Below are 12,015 nucleotides of genomic sequence, written 5' to 3'. Positions count from 1 at the left end.
TTGATTCACCATTTTTGAAGCGATTGAAGGTTTGAGGTAGAAGATGAAGGTTGAAAGATGAAGAGAGATCGAGAGAGAAAACGAGGATAAGCGGTTTCGAAAAAGCAGAGAGAGAGAGTAAAAACCGGAAGTGAAAGAGATCGTGTGTGTATAGTGGGTTTTGACAAATAACCGTTGTTGATTCAAAAAGCACTTTAAGATCAACGGTTGAAAATTAAAGATAGATAGTAACAGTAAATACACAAATCACACACAGGAGAGAAGCACATCTACACGCAATAATAACAGACTGTCACAAGGGCACAAGGAACTATGCATCAGAAATACTGACACACGTGTTGCTGTCTCAGCTTCAGAGTCAGTACCAGTGGGTACACACACTCTGATTGAGTTACCTTCTGGACTAGACATCTTCTGATCAAGAAGTATCATAGTCAGAGGTTCTGATCCATCTTTACTCTGGACAAAAGTCCATGTTTAGATTTTTCAGAATAAAATTAAATTTATCCTCTGCTAAGGGCTTTGTAAAGATATCTGCCCATTGATGGTCAGTATCAACAAACTTCAGAAGAAGTACGCCCTTCTGTACATAATCTCTAATAAAGTGATACTTTACCTCAATGTGCTTTGCCCTTGAATGCAAGATAGGATTCTTACTCAATGAGATTGCAGCAGTGTTATCACAATAGATTGGGATATTGCTCTCAAGGATCTGATAATCCTCCAGCTGATGTTTCATCCAGAGCATCTGAGTGCTGCATATTGCTGCTGAGATATATTCTGCCTCTGCAGTTGATAGTGCAATGGTTGATTGCCTCTTGCTTGCCCATGAGACTAGATTGCTTCCCAGAAATTGACAATTTCCAGAAGTACTTTTTCTCTCTGTTCTATCTCCAGCATAATCAGCATCACAGTAACCTGAAAGCTTATACTCTGATGTTTTCTTATACATCAAGCCAAGGCTAGTGGTGCCTTTCAAATACCTTAGGATCCTCTTAACAGCAGTTAAGTGGGTTTCCCTTGGATCTGATTGGAAACGAGCACATAAATGAACACTAAATAGTATGTCTGGCCTAGATGCAGTTAAGTATAGAAGTGAACCTATCATGCCACGATAGAGCTTCTGACATACTTTACCACTTTTATCTTCTTTCTCCAGAATGCATGTAGGATGCATTGGAGTCTTGGCCACTGTAGATTCCAGCATGTTGAACTTCTTCAGAAGTTCTTTAGTGTACTTGCTCTGATGGATATATGTTCCTTCTGGTGTTTGATCAACTTGTATTCCCAGAAAGTACTTTAATTCTCCCATCATACTCATCTCAAATTCAGCCTGCATCATCTCAGAAAATTCTTTGCATAGAGATTGATTAGCAGAACCAAATATAATATCATCAACATAAATTTGCACAATTAAGATATCATCTTTATAAGTCTTGCAAAAAAGAGTTGTATCTACTTTACCCCTTACAAACTCATTCTCCAGAAGGAATGAGCTAAGTCTCTCATACCATGCTCTGGGAGCTTGCTTCAGACCGTAGAGTGATTTCTTCAATTTGAACACATGGTCTGGTTTCTTCTCATCTTCAAAACCTGGGGGTTGATGAACATAGACTTCCTCTGAAATATAACCATTTAGGAAGGCACTCTTCACGTCCATCTGATGTAGAACTATGTTGTGATTCACTGAAAAAGAGATCAACAGTCTGATTGCCTCCAGTCTTGCTACTGGAGCATATGTTTCAGTGTAGTCTATTCCTTCCTGCTGGCTGTAGCCTTGTGCAACTAGCCTTGCCTTGTTTCTGACTACATCTCCTTTCTCATTCAGCTTGTTTCTGAATACCCATTTCGTTCCAATAACATGGACACTCTCAGGCTTCTTCACTAAGCTCCAAACATCGTTCTTGGAGAATTGATTCAATTCTTCTTCCATGGCCAGAATCCAATCCTTGTCCTGAAGAGCTTCATCTATGGACTTGGGTTCAATTAAGGACACCAATCCTTTCAGACTGAGCAAGGTCTCTTCAGAGGGTCTGAAGGCAGATCTGGTTCTGACTGGTTCGTCTTTGTTGCCCAAAATCAATTCCTTAGGGTGAGCTGCAGTGATTCTGCTCTTCTTCAGAGTTTGTGAGTTAGAGGGACCAGCTTCTTCCTCTGGTTCATCTTCCTCTGGCTCAACTTCCTCTGGAGCTTTACCTTTGTCAGAAACATTAATGCTTAAATCTGCAAACTTTTCAACTAGCTTTGACTGGTCAGAGTCAAGCTTATCGTCAAATCTAACATGAATAGATTCTTCAATAGTCTTAGCATCAGTATTATAAAATCTAAAACCTTTAGATCTCTCTGAGTAACCGAGTAATAGACACTTAGAAGACTTAGCATCAAATTTATGCAATCTATCCTTAGTATTGAGAACATAACAAACACAGCCAAAAGGATGAAAATAAGAAATGTTGGGTTTTATGTTCTTCCACAATTCATAAGGAGTCTTATTCAGAATTGGTCTCACAGAGATTCTGTTATGAATGTAACATGCTGTATTTACTGCCTCTGCCCAAAAGTGCTTAGCCATGCCAGTTTCTTGGAGCATGGTTCTAGCCATCTCCTGAAGAGTTATGTTCTTCCTCTCAACAACACCATTTTGTTGAGGAGTTCTGGGACAAGAGAAATCATGTGCAATTCCATAGGAATCAAACAGACTCTCAAATTTGTCATTCTCAAACTCTCCACCATGGTCACTTCTGACACGCACAATCCTACAAGCCTTCTCGTTTTGCACTTGAGCAATGAAGGTAGAGAACACAGCATGAGACTCATCCTTGCGGGTTAGAAATTTTACCCATGTCCAGCGGCTATAGTCATCAACGATAACCATCCCATATCTCTTGCCACCTATAGACTCAGTTTTCACTGGTCCAAAAAGGTCGATATGCAGAAGTTCTAACGGCCTTGAGGTTGAGACAACATTCTTTGCCTTAAAAGGGACTTTTGTGAATTTGCCTTTCTGACATGCTTCACAAAGAGCGTCTGAAGCGAACTTCAGATTGGGTAAGCCCCTGTCAAGGTTTAGCTTGCTCAGCTGAGAAATCTTTCTCATACTGGCATGCCCTAACCGTCTATGCCATACCCACTGCTCTTCATTAACAGACAGAAGGCACTTCACATTCTGAGCCTCCAACTCAGATAATCTGATCTTATAAATGTTGTTCTTCCTCTTGCTGTTAAACAGAACAGAGCCATCGATTTGACTTACAGCCCGGCAGGACTTTTGATTGAATATAACATCATAACCCTTGTCAGCTAATTGACTTATAGACAATAAGTTATGTGTTAAGCCGTCTACCAATAACACATTATCAATGCATGGACTACTATCTACACAAATAGTACCAGTACCAACAATTTTACCCTTTTCATTTCCTCCAAAGCCAACTTCGCCTCCAGGCTTAAGTTTCAGCTCTCGGAACATACGCCTTTCTCCCGTCATGTGACGCGAGCATCCACTGTCCAGATACCATGATTGGTGTTTCAGTGGAGCTATCAAGGATATCTGCAACATAGATAATCTTGTCCTTAGGTACCCACTTTTTGGGTCCTCTCTTGTTAGTTACCCCAGAGGTTCTGATCAACTTGGGTGTCTCAACATGATATTTTAAAGGAATATTTTCATGATATTTAGTCATAGAGAAAGATCCCTTTTTAAGAGGGTGTTTAGCAACTTTAGCAGGTACAGGATCAGGCAATATGGTACCAGAGGGAACAAAGCATTCATACAAGGATTTAGCTTTAGACACAGAGGGCTCATTTCTAATTGGTTTAGAATAGCCAATGCCATGCATTCCATTTCTGCTTACGCCATAGATCATTGAAGCCATTAAGCTTCTATCCACGCTTTTAGCTAGGAATCTTTGAAAAGACTTTTCATACTTAGATTCATTTCTACAATCAGAGGCATCATAGGCAACAATTTCTTCTAACTTAGCAATCTGGTTCTTAAGCACAGAGTTAGAATTGATCAAGGCATGATTATCATTTTTCAAATCAGAAATAATTTTCTCATGTTCAGAAGAAGTCTTGGAAACAGCAGATAAGTTCTTTTTCAGCTTCTTATGCTTAGACAATAAGGAGTTATACTTATCCATAATATCAGACAATGCATGTTTCAGTTCAGAGGTAGAGAAAGAAGCGAATACCTCATTTTCATCGTCTGAGTTAGGATTTCCTTCTGATTCTGAGTCAGAGTCATCAACTCTCTTTGACTCTGCTTCCTTGTCTTTGACAATAGCCATGAGTCCTTGGACTTCACCATCAGAGTCAACATCCTCTGACTCTGATTCATCAAATGTCACCATCAGACTCTTCTTTGTCTTGAAGTGCTTCTTTGGCTTCTTGTCCTTCTTCAATCTTGGACAGTCACTTTTGTAGTGCCCTGATTCTTTGCACTCAAAGCATGTGACTTCCTTAAGTGAGGACTTCTTCTGACCTGAGGATTCAGACTTTCCTTTTGCCTTTCCAGAGCCTTTGTATTTGCTCTGCCTGTGCTTCCAGATGCGATTGAGTCTCTTGGAGATCAGAGTCAGCTCATCTTCATCAGAATCTTTTGATGCTTCTTCAGATTCCTCTTCTTCTGCTTGAAGAGCTTTTGACTTCTCAACCTTAGCCTTTTCAGATTTAGATTTCAAGGCTATGGACTTTTTCCTCAGATCTTGCATCTCTGAGCGCTTCAGCTCATGGCATTTCAAAATGCTGATGAGTTCTTCTAAACTCATATTCTCAACGTCTCTCGTGAGCTCTATTGAAGTCACTAAAGGCATCCAACTTTCAGGAAGACACCTGATGACCCTTATGACATGATCTTTTGTTGTGTAGCTCTTGTTGAGAGGTCGTATGCCAGCTACAAGCAACTGAAATCTGGAGAACATTTCTTCAATGGACTCATTTGGCTCCATGATGAAGGATTCATACTTTTGGATCAAGGACAATGCCTTTGATTCTTTGACTTTCTTGTTTCCTTCATGAGACATCTTCAGAGATTCGAAAATGCCTTTCGCAAACTCACGATCTGTAATCTTCTGGTACTCTTCATAGGAAATAGCACTTAGAAGAATTGCTCTTGCTTTGTGATGTTGTGAGTACAGCTTCTTTTGATCTGCAGTCATCTCTGACCTTGGGATCTTCTTGCCATCTGCATCAACTGGACGCTCGTAGCCATCCACAATAATATCCCAGAGATCTGCATCGAAACCCAGAAAGAAACTTTCCAGTCTATCTTTCCAATATTCGAACCTTTGACCGTCGAACATTGTAACCATCTCTTTGCATTGTAACCATCTCTTTGAGTTTCACTGGTGGTGGCAGCCATTTTTTTTCACACCGGCCCGGATCACTGAACACTGTTAGGTGTGGTAATCAGAACTTGCGCTCTGATACCAATTGAAGGTATGAAAAACGGTAGAAAGGGGGGGTTTGAATAACGTTTTCAGTATAAAACTTCCACCTTAAAGATTTCGACAAATCTTTCGAGAACTTAAGTGCTAAAGATAAGAGATAGAGAAGCACACAAGGATTTTATCCTGGTTCACTTGATAAATCACTCAAGCTACTCCAGTCCACCCGTTAAGGTGATTTCTTCCTTCTTAGAATGAAGGCAATCCACTAATCAGGTAAGAGTTACAACTGCACTTGAAACCTACAAGTGACTAACAATTACACTGACTTAGCTCACACTAAGATTCACTCTCTTAGTCTTCTCTAGGATCCGATCAACCTTGATCTCCTAAAGGAACTAAACAAACTGTTTATCAAAGAATTGTTTACAAGAGATTTGCTTCTAAAAAGCTAATAGTAAACTCAATGAATTTCAGATGAAAGAAAGCTTAGAAGAATTTAAGTTTGTCTTGCGCGTATGTGAATGCTTCTAGCCGTTTCTTTCAGTCTTCATCCTCTTTATATACTCCAAGGATTAGGGTTGAGCGTTGCATGGGAAATGCTACCGTTGGAGGGCAGTTCTGGAAAATCCAGCTTCTGCTGTGTCTGAGACTGTTAGGTAGGTCGTCAGGAAGGTACAGTTGCTTTTGTACTTGGATAGCGACTTGACCTTTATACCTAGGAGACTTCTGATCAGGAGAAAGCTTCATGTTGGAACTTGTGAAGCCGGTTGATCAGAGTCAGAGGGAAAACCCAGATCCTCTGACCATTGTATCTTCTGATTCTGAACTCAGAGGGAAGTACATGGTCTTCAGAGTATCTTGCTTCTGGACAACAGAATTTCACTAATCAACTTCTGGATCTTCAGAGTCTTCTACACCATCAGAATATCTGAGCCTTCAGTGTTTCTTGGTTATCAGACTTTCTAGATCTTCAGAGCTTCTAGTGACTGAGTCCACATCAGAGTTTGTATAACTTCAGAACTTCTGAAGCTTTTCCACTGTTCATACTGAACATGGTGAATGCGAAAGCGTTGCTTGGGTTGCTCTTTATACACAGTGCTTCTGATTTGTGTGAGATTGAGTTGAGGTCAGAGCCTGTAAATAGCACACTCAGAAAAACACGTTAGAGTACCACAATTGTTCATATCAAAAGGTTAACTTGTAATCATCAAAACATAGAGTTGTACTACTAGATCAAAACTTGATCTTACAGAAGCGTGTGAAGAAGTCTGATACAAGCTATTTCATGGGTAATTTTCCATCCTTTTTCCACCCATATATACACACAGTTCAAAACGTTGAGGATGATGGTAACTGTGGCTATAGAGCCATTGCTGCATTACTGGGACTACCATCAGGTGAGGAAGGTTGGTCATGGGTTAGGGCAGCGTTGATAGACGAACTTGAACGACACAGAGGGTTGTATGATGAAATGTGGTCCAGACATGTGGTTAATGCCTTACATTCCCGACTCACTCTTCCTCCTGGTCATCCGGCTACCGAGGATAAATGGATGCAACTGCCAGAGATGGGATACCTTGTAGCAACCAGGTTCCAAGTGGTGTTCATATCCATCTCCTCTAAGGGTTGTTGGTCATACCTTCCACTAAGAGGAGAAGGTCCACCGGATGTACATCGTGTTATAGTTGTTGGTCATGTGATAAATCACTTTGTACAGGTATTTTTTTATTGAGTACACTAATATCCAATTTGTGAATTAATTTGTTGTATTTGCAAGTTATCTAATTTTATTGTTATTCTCTATAATGTAGCTCCATCTAACTCCTGGACATTCTATGCCGCCAATTGCTCTCCAGTGGGAACGGTATGTTGATCCTACATCAGTAAGCTGGTGCGTCCCATATGATACACGTTTACGCAGGTTCACATCAGAATTCGAAGCTTGACTTGTTACTTTTGGTGTTCCTCTTAGTCACCAAAGTTATGTAGACATCACCTTAGACTGACACCACACTTTGTGTAATATTCATTTGTAAACGCTCTGTAATATTAATCTGATGGGCCTTGCCCTTATGTTGTTCATTTGCTGCTTTTAATAATAGTAATTTGATGGTCATTGTTATATTGATGGGCCTTATTATTTTGATGGACATTTTATATTAAACATCAGTTGATTGAAACAGCATCAGGGATAATTAACATAGACAACCCGACATTTTCATCAGAGTCCTGTCATTTCCAAGCACTCCATCATCAGAGTCATGTCATTTCCAACCACTCCGTCATCAGAGTCTTGTCATTTTCATCCACTAAATGACGAACTTGAAACCTGACATTACTCTCTACCACCAACCAACCCCAACCACACTTGTACTATCCACCAAACACCATAAATCTTTTAACCATTCTGCTATAAATCTCTCTGGTTTCTCTATTCTTCTTCTTCATCCTTTTCTTCCTGTCTTGCAACGAAGATAAAAAAAACATACCATGGAACAGGACCTGAATGCATTCGTCCGCCGTTGCAAACGTCAAGGCAACACTTCTAGCAGCTCTCGTCCTCTCATTCCTGGCCCAGCTGGCGCCGTCCAGGCTGCCATGTATTCCCGTAGATCCAACACTAACACACTACTCATTCCGACCCAAGAAATTGTGAGGCGTGCGCTCGAAGACAGATCAACAGAAACTGATCCTGATTTCAATTCAAATGCTTGGCTTTCAGCCCTGCAATTGGTGGAATCTGCCACTCCGCTGGGCAATATCACAACGAATGTTGAGAGAGTAGAGAGTGTTGTTGCTGTTATTAAATCATGCATTCCCAATGGTTTCGGAGATGCCAAAGTTACCCTCAAGGTATTTCCTCGCTTTTGTCCAGCTTCTTTAACCGTACATTTTTTTGCCTCACTTTCTCTCACGATTGCATCGATTTAGGACCCTACGGGCACCGTTGACGCGAGCATTGAAGGTATGAAAAACGGTAGAAAGGGGGGGTTTGAATAACGTTTTCAAGATAAAGCTTCCACCTTAAAGATTTTGACAAATCTTTCGAGAACTTAAGTGCTAAAGATAAGAGATAGAAAAGTACACAAGGATTTTATCCTGGTTCACTTGATAAATCACTCAAGCTACTCCAGTCCACCCGTTAAGGTGATTTCTTCCTTCTTAGAATGAAGGCAATCCACTAATCAGGTAAGAGTTACAACTGCACTTGAAACCTACAAGTGACTAACAATTACACTGACTTAGCTCACACTAAGTTTCACTCTCTTAGTCTTCTCTAGGATCCGATCAACCTTGATCTCCTAAAGGAACTAAACAAACTGTTTATCAAAGAATTGTTTACAAGAGATTTGCTTCTAAAAAGCTAATAGTAAACACAATGAATTTCAGATGAAAGAAAGCTTAGAAGAATTTGAATTTGTCTTGCGCGTATATGAATGCTTCTAGCCGCTTCCTTCAGTCTTCAACCTCTTTATATACTCCAAGGATTAGGGTTGAGCGTTGCATGGGAAATGCTACCGTTGGAGGGCAGTTCTGGAAAATCCAGCTTCTGCTGTGTCTGAGACTGTTAGGTAGGTCGTCAGGAAGGTACAGTTGCTTTTGTACTTGGATAGCGACTTGACCTTTAAACCTAGGAGACTTCTGATCAGGAGAAAGCTTCATGTTGGAACTTGTGAAGCCGGTTGATCAGAGTCAGAGGGAAAACCCAGATCCTCTGACCATTGTATCTTCTGATTCTGAACTCAGAGGGAAGTACATGGTCTTCAGAGTATCTTGCTTCTGGACATCAGAATTTCACTAATCAGCTTCTGGATCTTCAGAGTCTTCTACACCATCAGAACATCTGATCCTTCAGTGTTTCTTGGTTATCAGACTTTCTGGATCTTCAGAACTTCTAGTGACTGAGTCCTTATCAGAGCTTGTATAACTTCAGATCTTCTGAAGCAATTCTACTGTTCATACTGAACATAGATGTTGCGAAAGCGTTGCTTGGGTCACTCTATATGCACAGTGCTTCTGATTTGTGTGAGATGGAATTGAGGTCAGAGCCTGTAGACAGCACACTCAGAAAAACACGTTAGAGTACCATAATTGTTCATACTCAAAAGTTAACTTGTAATCATCAAAACATAAGAGTTGTACTACTAGATCAAAACTTGATCTTACAAGCATCCATCGCAAGGCCTTCACTGACAGCGAATTTGGGAATGTCATAACTGTTGGAGCTGTTCTCGTTCTCCAAAAGGTCTATCATCTATTACCTAAACATTAATCTTGCTTCCTTTGAACAAGTACGCATGGTGGGTTTTAAATCTGCAATTTACTTGCAGGTTGCTGTGTTTGCACCGAGTAAATCTGTTCATTATCTGAATATAACGTTGCCCAACGTAGTCAAAATATTTCCACAGGATAACGGACCCCACGACTTCATCGATATCACTAAGGATTAATTTTGTTTTCGTGTTGCTTCTGAATAATTCCGTGTACCCTTTGAACTGCTTGCCATGGATTATTTATGTTACTTATCCTGCCTTTCATTATTTACGGTGTAGTTATACAGGTTTTTTTTCAATATAAGAGTCTAAATATAATAAGTGGAAATAGAAAGCATGATTAATATAAAGAGAGTCCATACAAAGCGTCACATGTCATAATATAAAAGTACACAAAAAATATACAAATATACAGTCAATCACTCGCCCCGACCCCTACGACCTCTAGGTCCACGAGCTCTGCCTCCACGAGCGCCCTCTGCATGTGCACCCTCTCCACGGGCTCTGCCTCCACGCGCTCTGCCTCCACGACCTCTGCCTCCTGCAGCTCCAGCTCCTCGGACAGCAGCAAAGGCTACTCCCTGGGTACCATCCAGCGCCCTCTCAGTGAGGGATCGAGCATGCGTGCCCACTGCAAGAGCATCTGGAACCTCTAGTGACCGCTCCAACAAGTCCACGGCCCGACGCACAACCGTCTGCAAAAATAATGTACATACATGTGAGGGTACAAATAAAATATCATGAACAAAAAGTACACAATTGAATGAAAAATAAAATTCAAACTTACCACAGCACTGAACTTCTCCCTCCTATCATCAGGGATGATGAACCGATGAGACACACCGCTATACCACCTCATGTAATCCTCCACAACCTCTCCCGAATAAGTAGAAGGGATCCCCTGAGGGCGCAGGTGCGGCACAAAATCAGCATAGGCAGCACCTGCGGTCTCAGCAAGGGACCCAGTCGTCTGGATCTCAGAGGGGTGTCGAGGGACATCCTGTATGTAGCCAAACTGGCGCAGAACCCTCTCTGGTAGATGTCGTCGAACAACACGAACAAATGGCGTCCGGATGTAGCCAAAATACATGGCCCTCTGATCCCGTGGTCGATGAGCCCGATGGTCCTCAAATGGGGTCCATATAATGTCATCCACCGTCAGCTCATCGAGCATGACTCGCCTCTCATCGAGGCCTGCATGCCCGACCCGAGACGTAACCCACCGCCGCGCCCTAGGCTGGTCCTGCGAGTAGTCCGGATCCGCCCTCCGGATAATGACGCGGTCAGAAAGGTACTCGTAGGCCCATCCTAGCAGGAGTGAGCTGAAACCTCCCATCTGGGTCGTCCCCCTCCTGGACGCTCGATCAAGCTGGTCGTACAACGTAGCGAGCGCAATCACGCCCCACGCGTACTCGGACACTCGACCAAGATCCTGCAACATCCCTATCCAGTACACGGTCGTGTGGTAGCCTCCGCTCTTGCTAGCAAAGAGCGTCGCGCCTAGCTGGTTCACCAGCCAAATCCGCGCAGCATCCTCGTATCGGTGATCTACAATGAAATGAATTGAGTTAACAGTTTATAACAATACAATAATAATAAATACAATTTAATCAAGTAATAATTAAGACATACCATCCAACGCAGCATCATACAGGGTCTTCAAGACCCCAAAGCGAATAGTCTGGCTCCTGTTCGTATCAAACTCAGCATGATTACGAGCAGCAGATCCTCCCATCAACTCAGCACATAGCACTGCACACTCGTCCCTCTCCCCCCTCCCAGGCGTATAGAACCTCGACCCCATGGGGAGATGGAGAAGAGCCGACACGTCGTCCAGGGTGATAGTCATCTCCCCAAACGGCATGTGGAAGCTACTAGTCTCCTCATGCCATCGCTCCACAAGGGCCAAAATGAGGCTTGCGTCTGTCTCCGGGTAGCTGCACCAGGGTAGCTGATGAAGACCCGTCTGCTCAATCAACTCTCGAACCCTCATGTGACTATCTGAATCACCATCACAAGCAAGGTTCCAAACCTTCCCCCCAGCTGTGGCCACCCTCAAGTGTCGACGGTCCACATACCGCTCGTTTGTGCGTAGGAGTGCATGCCACGTCTAGGGAGCCTTGTGATCAGCATAATGCGTGAGAAGCGACAGCTCAACAGGCCCCCCCGGCAACGGCGGCAACCTCTGGATCAGGTCCTCCTCGCCACCCTGTGCCTTTGGCACGACATCAGCATCAACATCAGGAGGAGGAATACTATCCTCGTCGGATGACTCTTCGCCGGATGACTCATCGCCGGATGACTCCTCGCCTGATGACTCATCGCCTGGTGACTCATGGCGAGATAACTCA

General features: G+C 42.5%; 1 protein-coding gene across 2 annotated transcripts in view; it reads left to right on the top strand.

Moving 5' to 3' along the window:
* Positions 1 to 7,537, top strand: part of LOC130731472 (exportin-T) — a 45,724-nt gene extending 38,187 nt beyond the window's left edge. The window contains exon 8 of one of the 2 annotated variants that reach the window (XM_057583776.1): positions 7,202 to 7,537. In XM_057583776.1, coding sequence (XP_057439759.1) covers positions 7,202 to 7,336 — 135 coding nt within the window. In that variant the 3' untranslated portion in view covers positions 7,337 to 7,537. The remainder of the gene's footprint in view (positions 1 to 7,201) is intronic. The other variant, XM_057583778.1, reaches the window with a different exon arrangement.
* Positions 7,538 to 12,015: the final 4,478 nt, after the last annotated feature.

This window comes from Lotus japonicus, chromosome 1, assembly GCF_012489685.1.
Source record: "Lotus japonicus ecotype B-129 chromosome 1, LjGifu_v1.2".
NCBI lineage: Eukaryota > Viridiplantae > Streptophyta > Magnoliopsida > Fabales > Fabaceae > Lotus > Lotus japonicus.
This window is presented reverse-complemented; position numbering and strand designations above follow the sequence as displayed.